The 21,413-nt window shown below is 39.4% G+C and overlaps 1 protein-coding gene across 1 annotated transcript in view; it reads right to left on the reverse strand.

Moving 5' to 3' along the window:
* The window catches only part of naaladl2 (N-acetylated alpha-linked acidic dipeptidase like 2), a 471,898-nt gene that overhangs the window by 74,198 nt on the left and 376,287 nt on the right, over positions 1 to 21,413 (reverse strand). Inside the window, exon 15 of the mRNA XM_076880772.1 lies at positions 8,265 to 8,354. Coding sequence (XP_076736887.1) covers positions 8,265 to 8,354 — 90 coding nt within the window. The remainder of the gene's footprint in view (positions 1 to 8,264; positions 8,355 to 21,413) is intronic.

Below are 21,413 nucleotides of genomic sequence, written 5' to 3' on the forward strand. Positions count from 1 at the left end.
AACCAAGCTGTGTCCAAAACCGCACTTGACAAATGAGTTCAGGGACACAGAGCATAGGCAAAGTCCCTGAGCTACAACACTAACAATGCACATGCACCATTCCATAGAGAGTCAGGAGGTGGTTCGGTGTTGCTGTGAGGATAAAACAGAGAGAATGATACACAGAGAAAGACGATAAAACACTGATGCAATAAGAAGAGAGAAAGAAAAAATACATATTCATATCTGCAATTGTTAAACAGAAGACCATGACACATACAAACGTTCATTTTCTCATTTTGTGACACCAGCTCAACCTACTGCATTGTAGTGAGACTGTATATCAGATGTATATCAGCTAATGTCCAAGACGTGTTGTTGCCATGAGCTATTTTTCTGTCTTCATTCAACCCTATTCTCTTTTAGAGCCACTCAATTTTAAGGATTGAATGTTCATTCTGACTGAACTCTATGATTTTAAGGAATAATTAATTCTATTTGAAGCAAATACAAATTCTGCCCTGTCACACTGGAATGGAAAGTGAGCTCATTTGTCTTTTAGCCATCTATCTTTGGGCACACTTAGGATTCTGCCTTAAAATGACCCCAGCTTTCTTTTAAGTATTTTTGGGGAGTGCTTTCTTAAAAGGAAAGCTAGGAGAGAGAAGAAAGAGAGAGAGAGAGAGAGAGAGCACTGGGAAGACGCACAGCAAATGGCCATGAGCAAATTCAAACCCAGGCATCTGCAATAGCCTTATAACATATGAGGTGCCTGTTCAACCCAGTGAGCACCCTGACCCCAGCTTTCTGAAGTCATATTATTGCTGTAAGTAATTTGTTTTGTCCTGAGATGACTTGCTATTTGCTGGTGCAATGCACTAATGTCCTCACAGGCATAATCTTATTTGTTCTGCTGTATGATGGTGACAAACCAAGAGAAACGATTAGGATTATCTTGAGATTTCTGTTGATTTGATTTTCAGCCGAGTGACCATTTTTTGTGTGTGCTTCACAATGTTGAAGGACATGTGATTTATTTAACTAACAATAAGTAAATAAATTGATCAGAATATTTGACATAGACAACATGCAGGTATTACTATTAGTAGAATCAGTTGGCACAAAAACTAAGTATGTTTTTATGTTATTAAAAACTTTGTTCATTATAACTACAAGATATGCAAAAGTGTTTGTGTCTCCATGTCTCTTGCAGACTTGCTGACATTTCGGAAAACACACACACACACACACACACACACACACACACACACACACACACACACACACACACACACACACACACACACACACACACACACACTTTCCTGTTCCCTATACTCAAAAGGACATTACAGTGATATACATTCTTTTCCTGGTAACTTACCATATCTGTAACGTGTGCTCATCCTAACCTCGTCTTGTATGTTTTCACCCATATTTGAATGATTTTGTTCATAAAGACTTTGACCCGATGAGGGGCGTTTGGTCACCACAATGGCTTCATTTCTTCACAACATAAGTCCAGGCACACAAACATACACACAAGTCCAAAAGAGGTCACAGACTTCTCTGCCTTTCTGTATTCCTCTCCCAGTCTGAATATTTAACATGGAGAATAACATCTCTGCCTCCTCCTATTTGCCCTTCATGATGACATGTTGTGTCAGTGTACTTTTGGCCTTCTCTCCCTCTCTTCCCCTCTCTCTCTCTCTCCCTTCATTTTACAACCTGCACAAATAACATCTGGCACTTTGCCTGATCTCCAAGGATGTGATGATTAAGGCCAAATGACAGCGCTATTTCTCCTCCGCCCACCATGGCTGCAACCTTCCTCATAGACACGGACAAGCTTTGCCAGAGATTACAGGACTCATCTGTAAATAAAAACTTTTTTTTTCTGTCTATGTGATAAAAAATAAAGGGTAAGTACGAAACAAACCTGAATGTTCGGCATGAATTGTCAGCTGGGAAGATTTCTTTCTCTAAATGTCTGAAAACACAGGGCAGAGATATCCACTCCAGGGTTTAAACCACTGATGTGCCCAAATATTTGACCATTTGATTGTTGCTCACTGGGTAGGTGAGTCACTGGGTTTCAAAGACCTTTAACATTTTTTTTCTTCATATAAGCACTTAAAAAAATCTTGTCTGTCCATCTAAAATGCAGAAAACTGCAATACTCCTACTTTAGATTTTCTGTGTGTGTACAATTGTCCTCACACCCTCCTTTTGTTACAACCATGAAGTGCAACCTAACCGTTTGTCATTCTTAAAAGCACATTAGATGTGACCCTTTTCCTCCCGGAACATCACCGCCTAAATTTAACTGGCATACTGGTTGAATCATTTAGGATAACTGCACACAAGTGTGCAGCATTTTAAAGGTATAATTACAAGCTTAACAATTTACGTGACTGTGCAAAAAACTTAAAAAACATTTCCAGTAGTACAGGCGAGGAAAGCGGTTAGGGCAAATTGGCCAGGATGAGTTGATTGAGAAAGCGAGCGTAATTACAACTGCTGGTTTTAAAGACAACTGGAGAACTTCAAGTAATAGAAGTGGACGTTATAAAAAACATTTAAAGCTACATTGTGACATCATTTATTGTAGGAGGCTGAAACTAAAGCAGAGAAAGGTCAAATCTGACCACTGGAACTAAAAACTAGCAAACAGGATGATAATAATAATAATAATAATAATAATAATGGATTGCATTTATATAGCGCTTTTCGAGGCCCTCAAAGCGCTTTACAATTCCACTATTCACTCACTCTCTGGTGGAGGCAAACCACAGTTGTAGCCACAGCTGTCCTGGGGCAGACTGACAGAAGCGAGGATGCCATATCGCACCATCTGGCCATCACCAGTAGGTGAAGTGTCTTGCCCAAGGACACAACGACCAAGACAGACAGAGCTAGGGATCAAACCAGCAACCTTCCGGTTACAAGATGAGCTTCCCAATCCCCTGAACCACGGTCGCCCTGTAATATAGTGGAAAGTGATAGCGGAAACAAGTATGTGGGAAGGCAGTAAAACATGCTTAAGCGACATGTGGATCACTTTTCCTAACCCAAACCTCAACTTGTTTTCTCCTCCAGGTCATCTTACCATCAGCCTTCCTCTCCAAAAAGTGGGGAATGAGTAAGCTAGGAAACATTTGGCATATGTGTTATCTCCCCTGCCAGTGGAGCACATCAGTCATCAAACACAGTTATGCTACTGTCACAATGTCAAACTTCATTTTCAAGCATGCGGTCTACATGTGAAATGGTTTGTAAAGTTCTATACTTCCACTGACTTTACAACCTCGCATCATTGTGTTATGCAGTGTTATACATCTAAAAAAACATTCAGCTGTCAGTGTGTAAGTTCATTTCCTCTCAGTGTATCTCATTGCCTCGAGTTTCTCTAAGAAAAATGTTTCTGGGACACCTGGTCTTAGCGGTAGGAAGCATACAGAACAATGCGAGACCTAGAAAGCTCTGCTGCTCAGTGAAAGACATAAATTAACACTTAATAAAAGCCGATCTGTGACCTTTTCCATTGTGTTTGCAAAAGTACAGTAACTCACATGAGAGAGTACTTATTTAGTCGTTATAAAGTGAAACTTATTGACCCAAGCCAGTATCTGTGTCAACCCACAACTGTGGATAAAGTTGGAGGTGATATGAAGCATGCTGCAATACCGTGAAACACGCCGAACCACAAGAATGACCTGCCATTATTGTTTGGTATTTGTTTTTAAGGTCAGTAAGTTTCCACCGTTTTTGTCCAGATGAATGGAAGAGGTGCTGTTGAATGAAAATCAAGGGAGAAAAATGAGCTGCCAACCAGGTGCTTTTTAGGCGAGCAATCACCATCCAGCAGGGATGGGATGGACATGAAGGTCACCTGCACTGTGAACAATGACACCTTACGCTGCCGGTACACACACATGCACAAATGACCACACACTCACCATTCAAACCTGTTTTGCTTACATTTGAGCTGAATTTAGATAATGCAGTATCAACTGTTGGCAGTTAAATAACTGCAGAAATAGAGTTCCAGCTTTTTGAAAGCATAAAAAGAATGAAAAAAGACAAAATTGCATTCAGTCTTTTTGCGTTTAAGCTTTATGTTAATCTCTCTGTCATACAATGATTCTCTGGTGTCCCTTTCCATCATAGAAATCGCAGCTGTGTATGGTTTTAAATGGACAATAATTCATTTCATCATTTATCATTATACTAACTGGGGCACTGTGGTTGTTATGCTTTTGTGAAATGAAAGAAGAAAATGAGCTGTAGTTGCTTTTTTCCTTCTTCTTCTTTTTTAGAAGACTTCTATTACCCAGGAGCTGCAGGAAATAATTAGTAATAAATAGTCAGTAATAAACTTAACTCATAAATCTAGATATAATTTCCAGGCACACACATCTGGTAATCCGTTTATGGCAATCCCCATTGAGACACAGCATTGCACCAGGTTTTTCTGTCTGCGTGCGATTTCCACATCAAGCTTTACACTGTGACAATAAACACAGTCAAGACAAATAATCATAAAATAATCAACCTATGTAAATGCCAGTGATTTCAGTTATTTGTCTGCTTCTATCTGGTTCCATCTCCACTCTCTGCATCAAAGAATAAAAATGTCTTTTGTTTACAGAGAACAAACCTACACAGGAGTAGGACGAGCTACTACAGTTCTGCCAGGGTGGTACTTGTAAACTAAGTGTAATTTCTCACATATGAGGTGCCAAGGTAGGGACATAACAAAATGAAGTGTCTTCATTTAGAGCTGGGCTCCATAAAAGATAATGAAAATGTCACTGTGCCTTATGTAATTTGTATGCTGTGACAGCTTACCACAGCGGTGATAGCTATGGTAAGCTGGTGGCATTTATAAGCAATGAGAGTGTTCCTCCTAACAGCAAGGGCTATTTTAAAAAGGTCCTGTTAGCTGAGATGGAAATCCTAATTTGGCAACATCTTATATAAGCAGTGTGAATTTATTCTGACTTTTACAGAGGTGTCATTGTAGAGGAAAAAATATGTCACAACTATAGCAAAAGAACAAGAAAGGAAGGCTGCAATCACAAGGGATGGCTGTGGATAAACATGCAGTGCATTTAACCTCAAGTTGCCTTTTTTACTTCCCTGAAACACCTTACAAGTTTTCTGGCAAGCTGCCCTGAATGTGCATATTTTCAAAGATGTGAAACCACATCTCTGCTTTTGCTTTTTTCTTCAGAGTCAGGGCTTCATTAGATCTGCTGTACTGAGGAACTGAACATAAAGTGATTGTTCCTGCAAAGCCTGCTCATCTCCAGTAAATATCAATAGATGCTGGGCATTGACTGTTGCAGCTAAAATGGATTGTGACTTTTTATGCTTTACTTAGCTAATGACCCTGCTAATTTCATTTGCTACACCAGCTAAGTGACTGACAGCAGCTGGCTTTGCAGCTGCCTAGCAACAGCAGAAGCCTGGTACCAGTTTTCCTGCATCAGGGGTGTCCAAACTTTTTTCACTGAGGGCCACATACATAAAAATATAGGAGGGGCTGGGCCACTTACAAGAAATTAGGTATATAATCTTAACTTTAGTGTATTAAAGTTAGAAAAATCACTTAAAAGTGGCTGAATATGTTATATTGTTGAATATAATTAAAGACAAAACTACTTTCATCACAGCTTTCCATAAATGGATCTTTATTGACTTATTCAGAAAAAGCTTTGGTAGCTCATTCTCAGAACAGCAGCCTCAGATTTCTTCTTAGACAGAAGATTTACAGTACAGAGAAAAAACAGGGGAAAATGGGACAGGTACATTTCAAGTTTGTTATTTAAGTTATTAGGCTTAGCAACACTATTAACGTTGTTTGAAACCGTTATCAACATTAACAGACTGAACTGGACTTAATAACAGGAGTCCATATAATCTTAGTAAATTATTCTGGTGAGTATCAGCTGCGCTGGGTATGTAAATCGGGCCATCCAGCCGCGGTGCTGATCGCCACTCGTGCTAAAAATCCGGACAAATGTCACTTGATCAAGGAGCAAATCTGCATCAGATGAGATCAGCTGACTTCTTTGCGTCTGCGTGCGCTGTGCACAGCGGCGTGTACTTGCGTGTACTTGTGTTAACAAGAAAAACGCATATAAGAAAGTGGTGCGCAAAAGCAGGGTAGTGACAGAATTGATGCGCATTATTGATATTTGAAGCATGTGTACCTGCACATTAACACACGGGTACGGTGGAATATATTTTTTACTCACCTAAAGCGCTCGTGCTCTCGTCCACTCCCCGCAAAAAATTAGCAGCTTTGCGGTGTCTGTGGCATCGGTGCTCTCATCGCATGCGATGGAGTAAAAATCAAAAGCACAGCTTTATCAGACAGTTGCAGTTTAATGTTGGCCGACGAGTCTTCAATGCATCGCACAACTGTATCTCTGGACATGCTGACGTTGTTGAAGTCCTGCACTTTTTCCACATTATTTCGGTGACTTTAACGAGGCCGTGTTTTATGAGGTCTCCATCTGAAAAAGGCTTGCCATGTCTTGCGATGAGTTGGGCGACCTCATAGCTGGCTATTGGAGCCTTTTCCTGGACCTTTTGAGCACGAAAAAAATACTGTTGCTGACCCTGCAGGACAGCTACCATTTGCTTTAATTTCTGCTCTCGCTCAGCACCAGTGTAGGATGCATAGGCCTGATGTTTGGTTTCATAATGGCGTCGTACATTATACTTTCATAACCGCCACAGTTTCAGTGCAGATCAAACAGACACACGTCCCCTTGAATTCTCTGAAGAAATATTCACTCTCCCAACGTGTCTGAAATTTTCTGCATTCACTTTCTACCTTTCGCTTCTTTGGTTCTGCCATGTTTAGTAACTTGGGGTAAATTTCTTCTGTGATTGTCCTTTTTGGTGGAGCAACTGCCTTGATCAACAGAAGCTCCCCCTGGTGTTAAAACTAAGAAGTGCAATACGCTCAAGCAAAAGTTGAAGTGCGGACAATATTCTATTCTATTTATAAAATTACTGGCGGGCCAATTAAAAATGGATCGCGGGCCGCAGTTGGCCCGCGGGCCGGAGTTCGGACACCCCTGTCCTGCATGTATGATGCACCACCCGTTTCGAAGCATAGCAGATATCAGATTCTGTAATGCAACGCTAAAGACTTTAAAGTAGAATGGGCTAATTATCAAAATGAGTTAGTCCTCCAACAGACTGGCACCATGTCCAGGGTATATCCCGCCTCTCAACCTGCTGCACCTTGAGGACGGCCTGGGATAGGCTTTAGCCTACACCACAACAATGAACTAGACAAGTGAAAAACAAATGTGTAGTTGGATTATCAAATTTAACATTAATTTACATTATTATAAATAACAAATTTTTGCAAAATGACCCAGTTTGTTCTTTCCAACTGCAAAAGTTGTCCAATCCAATTAAACCTTCCTTACAAAGCAAGCAATACTGATAAGGTTATTGCAGTAATAATAATAAGAATGTTTGTGTTTTTGTTAATAAAATGATATTTGACTGACAACTATTTTGATTGGGAGAATCTTGTGAACAGAAAGCCACACAGCATGTATATACACATGAAGGATGTCTCATTTGTTGCATGGTGAACTGGCTTGTCTGGACTGTCACAGGCATCAGCAGCCAGCATTATAACCCTGTGGTGCAGCTCGCTTATTGTCTGTCACTTGGTATATGTCTACAATTTGAGTCTGTTTTCTCTCCTCTTACAAGTGAGATTGTTTTGTTGCCTTTTGTTTTGGCTCTATTTGATTAAAGGATTAAACTATTTTTCCATAACGCTTAGACATTGAGTAACAGTTGTTATCCCAGGTTCATTCAACACAGACAAGCTTACAGTGTAGTATTTTAGCAATTTCTGATGGAAGAGATAATCTCATTTGGGACAAGAAAGTTTAAACCACATTTATGGCATGGGCTTTCTTCAGCAGTGCACTCAGTGATATCAAACTATACACTCCTTTACATAGGGTTCTACCTTTCAGATTTTATGCTCTGTTTACCAACATTCCTAACCAAGCACTTCCCAAGTCAGGATAAACCATGAACGTATATGCTTTTTCATTTTTTTTCCAACTGGAAGAACTTTATATTCTTTACATTTGTCTCCTAATTTTGTCAAAATTCGCAGCGTAGAAAATACCATATGTAGCACAGATGTCCCAAATCAACAGATCCTGCCTTACATGGTAAAGTCGTCATAACAGTCGCAATTCTTGCTAGAATTAGAAATAATTACATGGTCCTACCTTAGCAATGGTCTCATGGAACTTGAAAAGTGGGTCCAGGGTTTCTGGTGACTCTGAAGAAAACTGGGCCTCTGACAGAAAACTGGTGGTCTAAAAGAAAAGGGGTGAATAAAAAGAGAAGAAAAAAGTCTTAAATATAAGATGATAAAGTTACTATGTCCCGTCTTTTAAAGTATGAGAAACATTCCATGTTAGTGAGCGACAACAATGATTTGTTTCTCCATAGTATTAAATAATAATAATAAAAAAAGACACCTTTCCCTCCAGTTACTTGTTTTTTTTTTTCATATATTCTAATTTGTTCTCTTCTATTCTAAGCGGGAAAGAGTGGAGTGACCTGTCAAGTTTTTGACAGGAAACAACAGTAAATGCTCTCAAGGCCACAGAGCTGCTCAGCTTTTGTGTTGTGGTGTCAAACACACACACACACACACACACACACACACACACACACACACACACACACACACACACACACACACACACACACACACACACACACAAACTCACAGGCGGACGGCTATACAAAGTCAACCATGACTACACGCCACCTAAAATTACCTCACTGTCACCTCAGTATACTATGTAACGTCCTCAAAAAACAAAGTACCTCACTGTGACTTCAAAGTCATTGTGCTGTCTTTGTAGAAGTTTCTTTCTTTCCGTCTTTTTTCCTTCTTTTTTTTCAAATAGAGTCAAACCAAACAGAGAGTTCATGATATCAGAAGTTCAAACACGGCACACTGCAGCAGTCTTGAACATCCTATTAGTTTTTATTTCATCCAGTTTTGACCGGTGTCAATGCTTTCAACAGGAAAAGTAAGTGTTACTTTTCAGTTATTTCTCCATGATAGTACAGGATATTTATATTATTATCATGCTATGAACAGGATATTTTATCTCCACATAAAATAGCATTTTTTCCTTCTCTGTTCTCAACATTGTTGCAATTGCTGGCACCACAAACCTGCAAACTGTCAGGTCTTCTTCTTTTCTCTGTTTGCCTTTCCCTCACAACGAAGGGTCAAAGCAGGTGGCTGCCCTCCATGAGCCTAGTTATGTTGGTGGTTTTGCTGCTTTTTCTCTTCTCGCCTGACTGTCACTAAGAGTTATCTCGTATGTGAGCACTTTGTTTTTTCTAGCCCCATCACTAAACAAGTAAAACTGATACTGATTCTGCAGAAGCTTTTCATTTAGATATATATCTGTATATATATATATACCTTTGCCTTATGTGATTTTGTTTAGGCAAAGTTTGTGTTTATCGTAAATATCACTCATTTATTCAACTAAAATGAGTGAAAATTGCAGATAAAAAATGAAAAAGGTACAGTATGATCTGTGGGTACAGACATTTACATCCAGTTATATTTATCTTCACTAATTTCTCACTCATTTGCACTTATAGAATCTACTCTTTAGCATTTCAATAATATGGCCTGTTGTGATGTACACTCTCCGGGAATTCTGTGCTTTTGTTTTGCTGAGTGAATTTTTTGTTGTAGTAGTTTGCTACTTAGCACTAATTAGCAGGTATCTGTGTCTGTAAGATGCATCCATATGGGTGTATCTTGCTAACCAAGTTCGGTAGCAGAGGCTGATGACTGATAATGGTAACCTCTTGTTAAAAATCAAGATGGCAATGGTGAAGAACATTCAGGGGTTTTGGCTTCAAAATGCATTTAAAACTCAAGGATGACTTCATGGTAGTTAAGCCTATCTTTTGGTAAAATGTAACAAATGCACCATTTACAAATGTAAATCAAGCTTTCAGAGTTCGGTTTAAACTTGTAGGATGCTGTACAACATTATGATGGACTGGAACAAACGCTCAGAAGTGCATGACTCATCAGGCACCCTCAGGATACTGGAACAAAAGCAAATGTTAAAGGGAAAAAAAAGTTGAATTCCCCATAGATGATGGGGTGAAACTGGCAATGCACTTAACTAGTCAATATAGCAGCCACGGTGAGTACACAGGGAATAGAAGTTTTACTTAACAGTTTGCATATTTATGCATTCCAAGAAGAAACAAGGAGAAAGTTTTCATCAAACCCTGTGTGCTGCCTCTGAATAAATATGTGAATTATTGAACGCAGCATCTGCCTCAAAATATGCCCCTGTTGTTGATGTCAAGTTGCATATGTGCAGAGTTCCCCCAAAAGAATCCTCACCTCCTGCATTCAGAGGAGAAGAATTAAAATGAAATGCACGGATACAGCTGTTGTGCCCTCGCACAAAGACATGGATTCAAGAGGTATTTGAGCCCCGTGGATATCTGTAGCTGTCACTCTCTGTGGTCAGACTGCTTTTTTCTGAAACTTTTGATGGGGACTTGCTGTCATGATGAAGATAACACCACACACACCTACGCGGACACACACTGTGTTAATTAATTTCCCCATTTAAATGAATTATTCCCTGTAATCACAAAGCTGCATGTTGTTGTGTTGCTCAGTTAATATTTTGCTTTTAGACATTTTTCACAAGCACCATTTCCCATAAGCATTAGTGCGTCACATGTTAACAGATGGAAGAATTAGCAGATGGCTTGTATTCAAAGACTGATAAGCAAGACATCTGAACAAAGAAGTTAAGAGAAGTCAAAGGTCAAAAAATGCCAATGAATATGGAAAAAAATGAAACACAGAAAAGAAACATAAGCAGGTTTGTCCTGCTGATCGAGCTTGTGAATACAGGTTGAATAGTTTTTATAAAAACATAAATATTTTATAGAAATAATTCGAATTAAACACTGTAGTCACTTTCGTATAGCATTTCTAACAAGCACTATGCGGTGCTTTATGTCAGATTGACATATTTTCTCTGGGTTTCATGGGTTCAGGATGGTGGGGTTATGGAGAACTGAAGCTGTTAAACCAGAAGAAAATGGCCAGGCTCAAAGATTCCCAAGTGGCATCCACTCTGTACTAAGTGCCCTTTGTATGGCTTATGTACAGCTCACTTTCTTTTACAGTACAGACCCTCTCTGTGCCTCAACACTTAGGTTTGCTCTGACCTTCTCGTGGTGGTTAAAATATTGTAATGCTAAAATGGGTATAATGGGTTGTTATTTATAAAAACATGAGCATTAATCAGCTTGGGTTTGACAACTTCTTAAATATTATATTGATTTGTGCTGAAGGTTACTGCTGGGGTTAAAACAGAGAAAAAAAAAAGCATGAAATCATGAAATGATCAAATCCTCTGCTGGCACAAAACGATGCCTGAACCATACTTTGCCTGAACACACACACACACACACACACACACACACACACACACACACACACACACACACACACACACACACACACACACACACACACACACACACACACACACACACATGTTCAATCAATGTTAGTTTTTCTGAAACACAAAAGGAAGAAAGTGCCTCTTTAGCATGAAGGACAGTGATACCTTTGGATTAAAGGTGTCCTACTCATCAATCAGGAATGTCCTCTATGAAACTAGATGTCCTTGTGACTTAAAAAAATACATTCTGAAATGTCCATTTATTTAAGAATGACTCTCAGCGCTTTCTAATCCTAGTGATAAATGCACATCTTCCATTTATTGCACAGAATAAATCAAATTCCACCAGCATCATCAAGGAGAATTTAAGCTGCACAGGTGTTATCCCCACTGCTCAGACATTCATAAAACAAAAATATTACTTTTGCTAGTGGATCACTTAACTACTGAAACCATTAATATGGCATTGTGGGACTGTTTCTGTCTCTATTATAGTGTGGTGCTACTGTGAAACACGAAAAACAGAAAGTACAAAGCTGTGAAGAAAACAGATCTTACAGTATAATAGTGTCATTATCCATAATGAAGTGCATTATATTGGCGAAAGTATTAACTAATTCGTCCAAATCATCTAATTCAGGTGTTTGAATCACTTCCATGGTCACAGGTATATAAAATCAAGCATCTAGGCATGCAGACTGCTTCTATAAACATTTGTGAAAGAATGGGTCTCAGGAGTGAATTTAGTACAGTACCATGACAGGATGCCACCTGTGCAACACTACTAAATATCCACACTCAACTATTAAATTCAAATTCAAATTTCAAATTCAAATTTTATTTGTCACGTACACAGTCATACACAGTACGATATGCAGTGAAATGCTTGGACAACTGCTCGTGACCTAAAGAAAACAAAAAAAGGAAAAGGCTATGAATAAGATAGGAAATAAATATGAAAAATTAAAAAGGGAAATAAATATGAAAAATTAAAAAGGGTAAATTTAACTAGGAAGGAATAAAATATAAATTAAGGTTAAAAATGAAATAACTGTACAACACAAATTAGAATGAAGGGTAAATTTAACTGGGAAAGAATAAGATAAAATATATAAATTAAAGTTGAAAATAAAATAACTGTACAACAAAATACACAATATAGAACTATATAAGAATGTATGAAGAAATATAAATAAATATATACACAATAACAGCAGCTGTACAAGTATTAACTGGAAATGAAGAATGTAGTGACCAGTGTTGTGCAATCCACATTATGTCTTGTGCAGTGCAAATATGCTTAAAGTGATTTAAGTGATGAAGTGAAAACAATGTCCAGAATGTCCAGTGTGTGTGTAAGAACTATATGTGTGGGTCAGTACTGTGTGGTGGTGTGATTGAGAGACTGTATCGCCTGCGGGAAGAAGCTCCTCCTCAGTCTCTCTGTGTTGGTCTTTAGGGAGCGGAATCGCTTTCCTGACCTCAACAGAGAGAACAGTCTGTTGTTGGGATGGCTGAGGTCCTTCACGATCTTCCTGGCCTTGGTCCAGCACCGGCTGCTGTAGATTGAGTGCAGGTCAGGGAGCTCGGAGCGGATGGTGCGCTCAGCTGATCGCACAACCCTCTGTAGAGCTCGTCTGTCCTGCATGGTGCTGTTCCCAAACCAGGTTAAGATGTTTCCCGTCAGGATGCTCTCTATGGTGCACGAGTAAAAGTTCCTGAGCACCTTGGAGGGCAGTTGGAAGTCCCTCAAGCGTCTGAGGTGGTAGAGACGCTGTCGGGCCTTTTTCACCACGGTGTTGATGTGACAGGACCATGACAGGTCCTGCGTGATGTGAACTCCGAGGTATTTGAAGCTGTCCACTCTCTCCACTGGGCACTCGTTGATGACAGGGGTCTGGTAGTTCCTCTCCTGCTTAGTGCTGAAGTCCACTATCAGCTCCTTTGTCTTACTGACGTTTAGAAGGAGGTTGTTCCTCTGGCACCAGTTCTCCAGATTCCTAATCTCCTTCAGGTAGGCCGTCTCGTTGTTATCAGAGATCAGGCCCACCACGACGGTGTCGTCAGCAAACTTGATGATGGTGGTGGAGCTGGTAGTGGCCACACAGTCATATGTGTACAAAGAGTACAGCAGGGGGCTCAGAACACACCCCTGGGGGGCTCCAGTGCTGAGAGTGGTGGAGGCTGAGACATGTCCGCCCATCCTTACTGCCTGTGGTCTGCCAGTTAGGAAGTTGGAGATCCACTGACACATAGATGAGCTGAGTCCCAGATGCTCCAGCTTGGTGGTGAGTGTGGAGGGAATTATGGTGTTAAATGCAGAGCTGTAGTCTATGAAGAGCATTTTAACATAATTCCCCCTTCTAGTGTCCAAGTGAGTGAGTGATGTGTGGAGGAGATGAGAGATGGCATCGTCTGTGGAACGATTTGGACGGTAAGCGAACTGTAGTGGGTCCAGTGTGTCTGGTAGTGAAGAAATGATGAAGTCTCTGACCAGGCGTTCAAAGCACTTCATCACTACTGAGGTGAGGGCTACAGGGCGATAGTCATTGAGAGAAGCAGGGTGGGGTTTCTTCGGGACAGGAACAATGATGGACTCTTTGAAGCATGTGGGGATCACCGACTGAGATAAAGAGATGTTGAATATCTCAGTGAACACAGGAGCTAGCTGGTATGCGCAGTCTCTTAGGATACGACCTGGGATGCCGTCTGGTCCTGCTGCTTTCCTGGTGTTCACTCTTTTGAAGGCTCTCCTTACTTCATGCTCGGAGATGACGAGCACGTTTCCGGTGCTGGCAGTATCTTCCTGTCTGCAGCCGTTAGTGATATTATAACAAAGTTGACACAACTGGGAAGCACACAGTGGTCACCAACTGCTACAGATGCCCCAAACTTCACGTGGTCGTCATATTAGCTCACGAACAGCGCTTAGAGAGCTTCTTGGAATGTGTTTCCCTGGCTGAGCAGCTGCATCCAAGCCTTACATAACTAAACGCAAGGGGTCAGATGCAGTGCTGTAAAGCACGCCCCGCTGGACTGAGTCGGCCCTTTCCTCTTCAAACATGACAAAATGACCTCTACCCAACAGAACACTTTTGGAATGAATTACAGCAGAGACTGTGAGCCAGCCCTTATTCGAAATCAGTGTGCCAACTTGGTGGAAAGCCTTCCCAGAAGAGTTAAAGCTGTTATAGCTGCAAAGGGTGGGCCCACATCATATTAAACCCAATGAATTAAGTATGGCATGTCACTCAAAGTGATATGTGTGTTAAGGCAGACAAGCAAATACTTTTGGGAATACATACTAAAAAGCAGCTATAACAGTGACAATTTCATTGAAAACGTTACTGGGTTAAATAATTATTTGATCTAATACTGAATTTTTAAGTTTGTGCACTTACAAAGTACAGTAGAAAGAAAGAACAGTATATAATTTGTATTGTAGTTTCATTTTAATGAAGACAGAATAATATAAACACATACGACACATGATAAAACACATTACATAAAAGTTAGAAATTTGAAATTCATTTTTATAAATTAACCCTTGGTCATCCTAGCTATTGGCAATGAAAAAAGAGACCACAGTGCAGGGTGGTAACAAAATTTCACTGTAACACCATATGTGACCATTTAAAAAAAACATTCAGAAAAGGAGGATGTAAGAACCAGAAAACAAAATCAGTTGAAGTTGTCAGATCAAGCATCCAGCAAGATAATACAAAATCAATGGAACAGCAAGAACGGGCAATGGAGGCTTCACTGAAAGCAGCGTGGGTCCAAAAGTAAGCAAACACAAGATAGACAGAGAACTCAAAGTGTGTATGAGTGATGTGATGGAGGCATTGGAGCCAAGTGAAAGGGATAACAAGAGAAACTGAATTTCTAGGACAAAAACATGTTTGACATTGGGAACCATATATGCAAATGCATAAGTCTTCTGCACAACAGGTGACACAAACTTTTAGAGGCATTCATGAGGTAATTTCGTAGCTCTTGCCATGATATTCATTTTCATTTTCAATTTCATTTGAATTTTATTTATAAAGTACCAAATCAGAACAACAGTCTCCTCAAGGCGTTTTATATTGTAAGGTAGACCCTACAATAATACATACAGAGAAAAACCCAACAATCTGACCCCCTATGAGCAAGCACTTTGGTGACAGTGGGAAGGAAAAACTCCCTTTTAACAGGAAGAAACCTCCAGCAGAAACAGGCTTAGGGATTCAGAGGTTAATTGACTGATTAGTTAAACTTACGGTATATTAACACTAGTCTCCCCTCCAAAAATGACAATTTTTGGCCACTTTATTCCTCTGGGGACCAGGGTATAATTTGCCGTTTTTGACTACTTTTCATTGTACCTCTATATTTCACCTTTAAAAACTGTTTATCTTGCCTTGTATTTTCAGCACAACCTCAAATATCTGAAACTGGAGTTATTTTTTTCATTTTGACATACTATATTAGCACAATTGAGCTAAATTCAGAAAAAAATGTTTTTAAATCCGAGTAGAAAAAAGTTATATTTTTTACTGTAAAAACCACAAACATGTTTAACGAATCATTTTCATAACTTGAAATGCAAATAGAAATTGTACCTTCCTAAAAATTATGCACAAATTTTGCAAACAACAAAGTTATATGGTACTATTTACCTAAAAATGCATCCAAGGCCTCAGGCATTTTTTATATAACCATTTAAAACCATTTACAGAACAATCAGGTGGGCTGCATCAAATAAGAAGGCACACAAATTATTTGTGCCACTCCAAAAAAATAGTTTCCGTCCACTATAAGACAGAGGAGAATATCACAGGCCTAAACCCTGCAGGTCTGACAATAGAGGTGTATCAATCCAGTTTTCCATGTGGAGACAACGTTTAGACTGCAATCTGCTTTTGGTGGCTTTTTTTTGGATCAACTGTGACATTCACTAGTATAACCGACACACAAAACAAAACAATGACTACACTACACACTAACTATAGCCTCCAAACACACTACATGATGATATACTCCCTTACAATAATGGGGCCTTACAAAAAGAGAGTGCTCAAGTGTTTTGGTATCAGATTTTAGGTCTGAAAATAAATGTAAACCTAAAATGTCTGTGCATCTCCTGAAACAATAAAGAGAAGAAAATAGAAGCTGTTTTGTATCCCGATAACCCCACAACTCAATTTCCTCAATGTCAAACTTATGGGCAGAAACAACACATGGACTGACCTTGTATAAGTAAGTGTATGCTTTTTATAGGAGGCTGGAGGTATTCAAACCTGGCATATAACAGGGTTTGCTAGACTTTCTAAAAACTTTAAGAACAAACCAGAGGAAACAATCAGCTCCATGCTTGAGAATGAGTTTCTGCAAAAGCTGAAAAAAATAAAAAATAAAAACTTACTTCAAGGATTTCAGCTTGGAAAAAACAAGCTCTACTGTGCACTGAAAACCCATTTAAAAATCTGCCCTTGGGACACTACAGCTTCTCTGTAAACCGAGTTGATTGAGCTCTATCAAAACCTGGCTCTGCAAGAAGCTCACTTTGACTTTCACTTTCTGGACAAAACGAGGTCCCTGCTTCAGACGTTCCCTGCTTACAGAACATGGCCCCTTTTACATGCTCATCATTTGCTACAACATTCAGCTGCAAATCAGCATTTTCAACGGTGGATACCAAAAGAACACAGCAGACTTCTGCATAGAGACATCAGTGTCCCTGGCTAGCCATTCCTCCTTCTTGCCTATATTCAAGGACTTGATAGCATAAAAAGTGCCATTTCTGTGGTTCGTAATGTAGAGAAATGTCATCAATTCAGTAAATGAACACAAAGGAAAACTGGATAGCCATATTTTTTAGACTGAAGGTATATTAAAAGACAAATAACTGTGTTTCTGTTGGATTTAAACATTGCCCTCCTGTGTCTAAGGCCATCTTTCTCCACTTTATACAAGTACAGCTTTGTGCACAATTTCCACAGGAGTGTCAGGAGAGTCTGGCAGATCAGACATTATAATTGCTCTTACCAATTTATTCCAGAGATTATGTCTGATAACGATTTTATCTGTTTCCAGAAGTTTGATGTTGCGTAACTATACAGATACAGAATAGCATTTTTATTATATATCCCCCCCCCCCCCAGTATACACGCAATGGCCACTTCATTAGTCACACCTTGCTAGTAGTGAGTTGAACCCTGTTTGCCTTCAGACCTCTCTTATTTCTTCATCATATGGTTTCAACAAAGTGCTGGATTTTGGTCCATATTGACATGATAGCATTTCTAGAGATTTGCCTCACAACCACAATGAAAGTATCCCATTTCATTACATGTCAAAATAAGTCACCAATGAAATGTATTTACCAAGTATCAGACGCTAACTTTACACAGTCTACTAGTACAATCACTTGTACCTCAAAGTGGTTATAAGATAAATAAGCCATGACTTTAGGAATGAAAAAACAAAAGTATAAAGTTATTTTTCCCCAATATAGTTGTCATGACAGAGACCAATGCTGTTTTTTATAATAAGCTGTAAAAGATTTACTATAGGAATTAGCATCGATTATGCCTCTACTTTTCATCCATATAGCAGTTTAATTTATTTAACCTAAAAAGAAAAGAAAAAGCACTGGAGAGGTAGTTTTATGTTCATTCAGCTATAAACTCAACCTGAGAAGTATTGCACAGTGTAGATGTTTCTTCAGATATTGTTCCAATTAAATTCTTTGAAAACCCTTTTTTTTGACAGTTTTAGTAAACCTTTTACATCATTAAGCCCAACCTAAAAAAATAAATAAATAAATAAAAAAAGGATCTTTGACACAAACTGAGGCTGACAGTGTTTGAAATAACGAATGTACTGCTTTATAATGTTTAGAGAAAGCTCCCATGACAACTGATAAAAGTGAAAGCTGAGGCAACAAAAAGGTTAACTGCTTCAAAACCAGCAAGAAAAAAGACAGATCATTTTCTTCTGAAGTTTCATGCTTTTTTGTAAAATAGAACATCCTTTCTAGAAAGGACGCAACACTATGACAAGAACAAGGTCATGAATAAACTCAATTATAAGTGTGAAGATACATGTGATATGGTCATATCTGGAGTCTAATATGCTACTGGAGAGCCCTGTATCTGAAGAATTACATTTATCTACCAATACAATGGAACGGTGAATATAATTTTCACACACAGGAATAAAAAAAGGTTCCACAAAAAGATTTTCTTAAAGGCAGAACTTTGTGAATCTGAGCATGGCCAGAAAAGTTGTCTAAAGTCTTTGGAGCTAATGTTTCATTTAGCTACCTTGATGAGGTTGGCTATTGTCATGTGGTTGCTCAGCGGCACAATACTACCAGATAGAAAAAAAAATGAGTGGAATTTGGGTAACAAATGTGTGTTTAGGTTTTATACTTTACAAATGTTGGGATCAGCTCCAGTACTTATGCTTCATCTCCTCAGGAAGAAACTCACTCGAAACTTGATGTGGGGACCAAAAAGCATACAAACTGATATTTAGTGACTTCAGTGACTTAGTCATTTCAACTGAAGTAGTGATTTAATACTGCTGCTTGACATACAATAGGGTCATAAATATGTTGGAGGGTTACCTAGGCAACCAGAGCCTGGAACGTCCACTAGCAACCAACCGTCAGTGACAGAGTAATTCGCATCAAGGAAATTGCTTCCTACGTGGATAGGGCTTCAGGATTTTGTTACTGTGTAGCCTGTGTTCTCTCATGACATATCTACAGTTACAACCTGTAATGTGAGGCCTCTAGGATGGGATCACTACCTTTACTCTAGCCTGTGTTTACTCTAGTCTGGCTGATAGCTTTTACACTCTACTATGGAGAGACCAATTGCTGTGAAGGAAGTGAAAAACCTTTTACCTCTCTTCTGAAATAGCACACACATAGCTGTTCAGTAATACATGTATAATCCAACGTGAGCTAGACTGTATCTGACTACAGTAACTTAACAACTACTGCCAGTGTGAACTACACAATAGCTTCTGGTATATAATTCATGTTTTGAAAAAATGTTGGTTTCATGTCTGTGTATATGTGTATGAGGAATACCAAGCAAAGCAAACATGTCAAATATTGTTGGGTAGGTGATCTCAAAATGTATTTATTAGTTGTTTCACATGACCTATTGCTATTTATTTAGTTAGTTAGTTTTTAGTGTGCTGTAGTGTGCTCTTATCCACACCAACAAGAATTATCGTGCTGCGATTATTAGCATGTTAACTGCAGAACACAGTAGCTCAAGTTCAGTTAACACAGCCGGTACCTCAATCTGAAAATGCAACTGGTGGTATTTTGTGAAGGTTGCACACCATTTCACACTCACGAGATTAGAAATAAGAGAAAACAAACACTGACTAAAATGGATGTAGCATCTGCTTTACTTCTGAGCAATGCATCTCTCATGCTTTAGTTCTGATGAGTTTGATTGAGAATCTTTAGAAGGGGTTCTGCATATCTGAATCATAGCATATTCATAATATCTGCCAACTCACTGTTATATGACTTTTATTTAGTCTTTACATTTTTAAAAAAAATCTCACCTTTAGCCTTATCATGAGAGTAAGAGGGTATTGTATTGTATTTCAGTATTCTTTTAAGCGTTTTTTTCTCTCCCCATAAAGCTCAAGCGTGTTTATTTTGATCACCACAGCATCTTTGTGAGCTTAATTTTAGACACCAATTACGTATATGTATATATACATAAATACATACATATACACATATACAGTGGGGCAAAAAAGTATTTAGTCAGCCACCGATTGTGCAAGTTCTCCCACTTAAAATGATGACAGAGGTCAGTAATTTGCACCAGAGGTACACTTCAACTGTGAGAGACAGAATGTGAAAAAAAAATCCAGGAATTCACATGGTAGGATTTGTAAAGAATTTATTCGTAAATTAGGGTGGAAAATAAGTATTTGGTCACCTCAAACAAGGAAAATCTCTGGCTCTCACAGACCTGTAACGTCTTCTGTAAGAAGCTTTTCTGTCCCCCACTCGTTACCTGTATGAATGGCACCTGTTTGAACTCATCATCTGTATAAAAGACACCTGTCCACAGCCTCAAACAGTCAGACTCCAAACTCCGCCATGGCCAAGACCAAAGAGCTTTCGAAGGACACCAGGAAAAGTATTGTAGACCTGCACCAGACTGGGAAGAGTGAATCTACAATAGGCAAGCAGCTTGGTGTGAAAAAATCAACTGTGGGAGCAATCATCAGAAAATGGAAGACATACAAGACCACTGATAATCTCCCTCGATCTGGGGCTCCACGCAAGATCTCATCCCGTGGGGTCAGAATGATCATGAGAACGGTGAGCAAAGATCCCAGAACCACACGGGGGGACCTGGTGAATGACCTGCAGAGAGCTGGGACCAAAGTAACAAAGGTCACCATCAGTAACACACTACAACGGCAGGGAATCAAATCCCGCAGTGCCAGACGTGTTCCGCTGCTGAAGCCAGTGCATGTCCAGGCCCGTCTGAAGTTTGCCAGAGAGCACATGGATGATACAGCAGAGGATTGGGAGAATGTCATGTGGTCAGATGAAACCAAAGTAGACCTTTTTGGTATAAACTCAACTCGTCGTGTTTGGAGGAAGAAGAATACTGAGTTGCATCCCAAGAACACCATACCTACTGTGAAGCATGGGGGTGGAAACATCATGCTATGGGGCTGTTTTTCTGCCAAGGGGACAGGACGACTGATCCGTGTTAAGGACAGAATGAATGGGGCCATGTATCGTGAGATTTTGAGCCAAAACCTCCTTCCATCAGTGAGAACTTTGAAGATGAAACGAGGCTGGGTCTTCCAACATGACAATGATCCAAAACACACCGCCCGGGCAACAAA

The sequence above is a fragment of the Maylandia zebra genome, linkage group LG23 (assembly GCF_041146795.1).
Source record: "Maylandia zebra isolate NMK-2024a linkage group LG23, Mzebra_GT3a, whole genome shotgun sequence".
Lineage (NCBI taxonomy): Eukaryota > Metazoa > Chordata > Actinopteri > Cichliformes > Cichlidae > Maylandia > Maylandia zebra.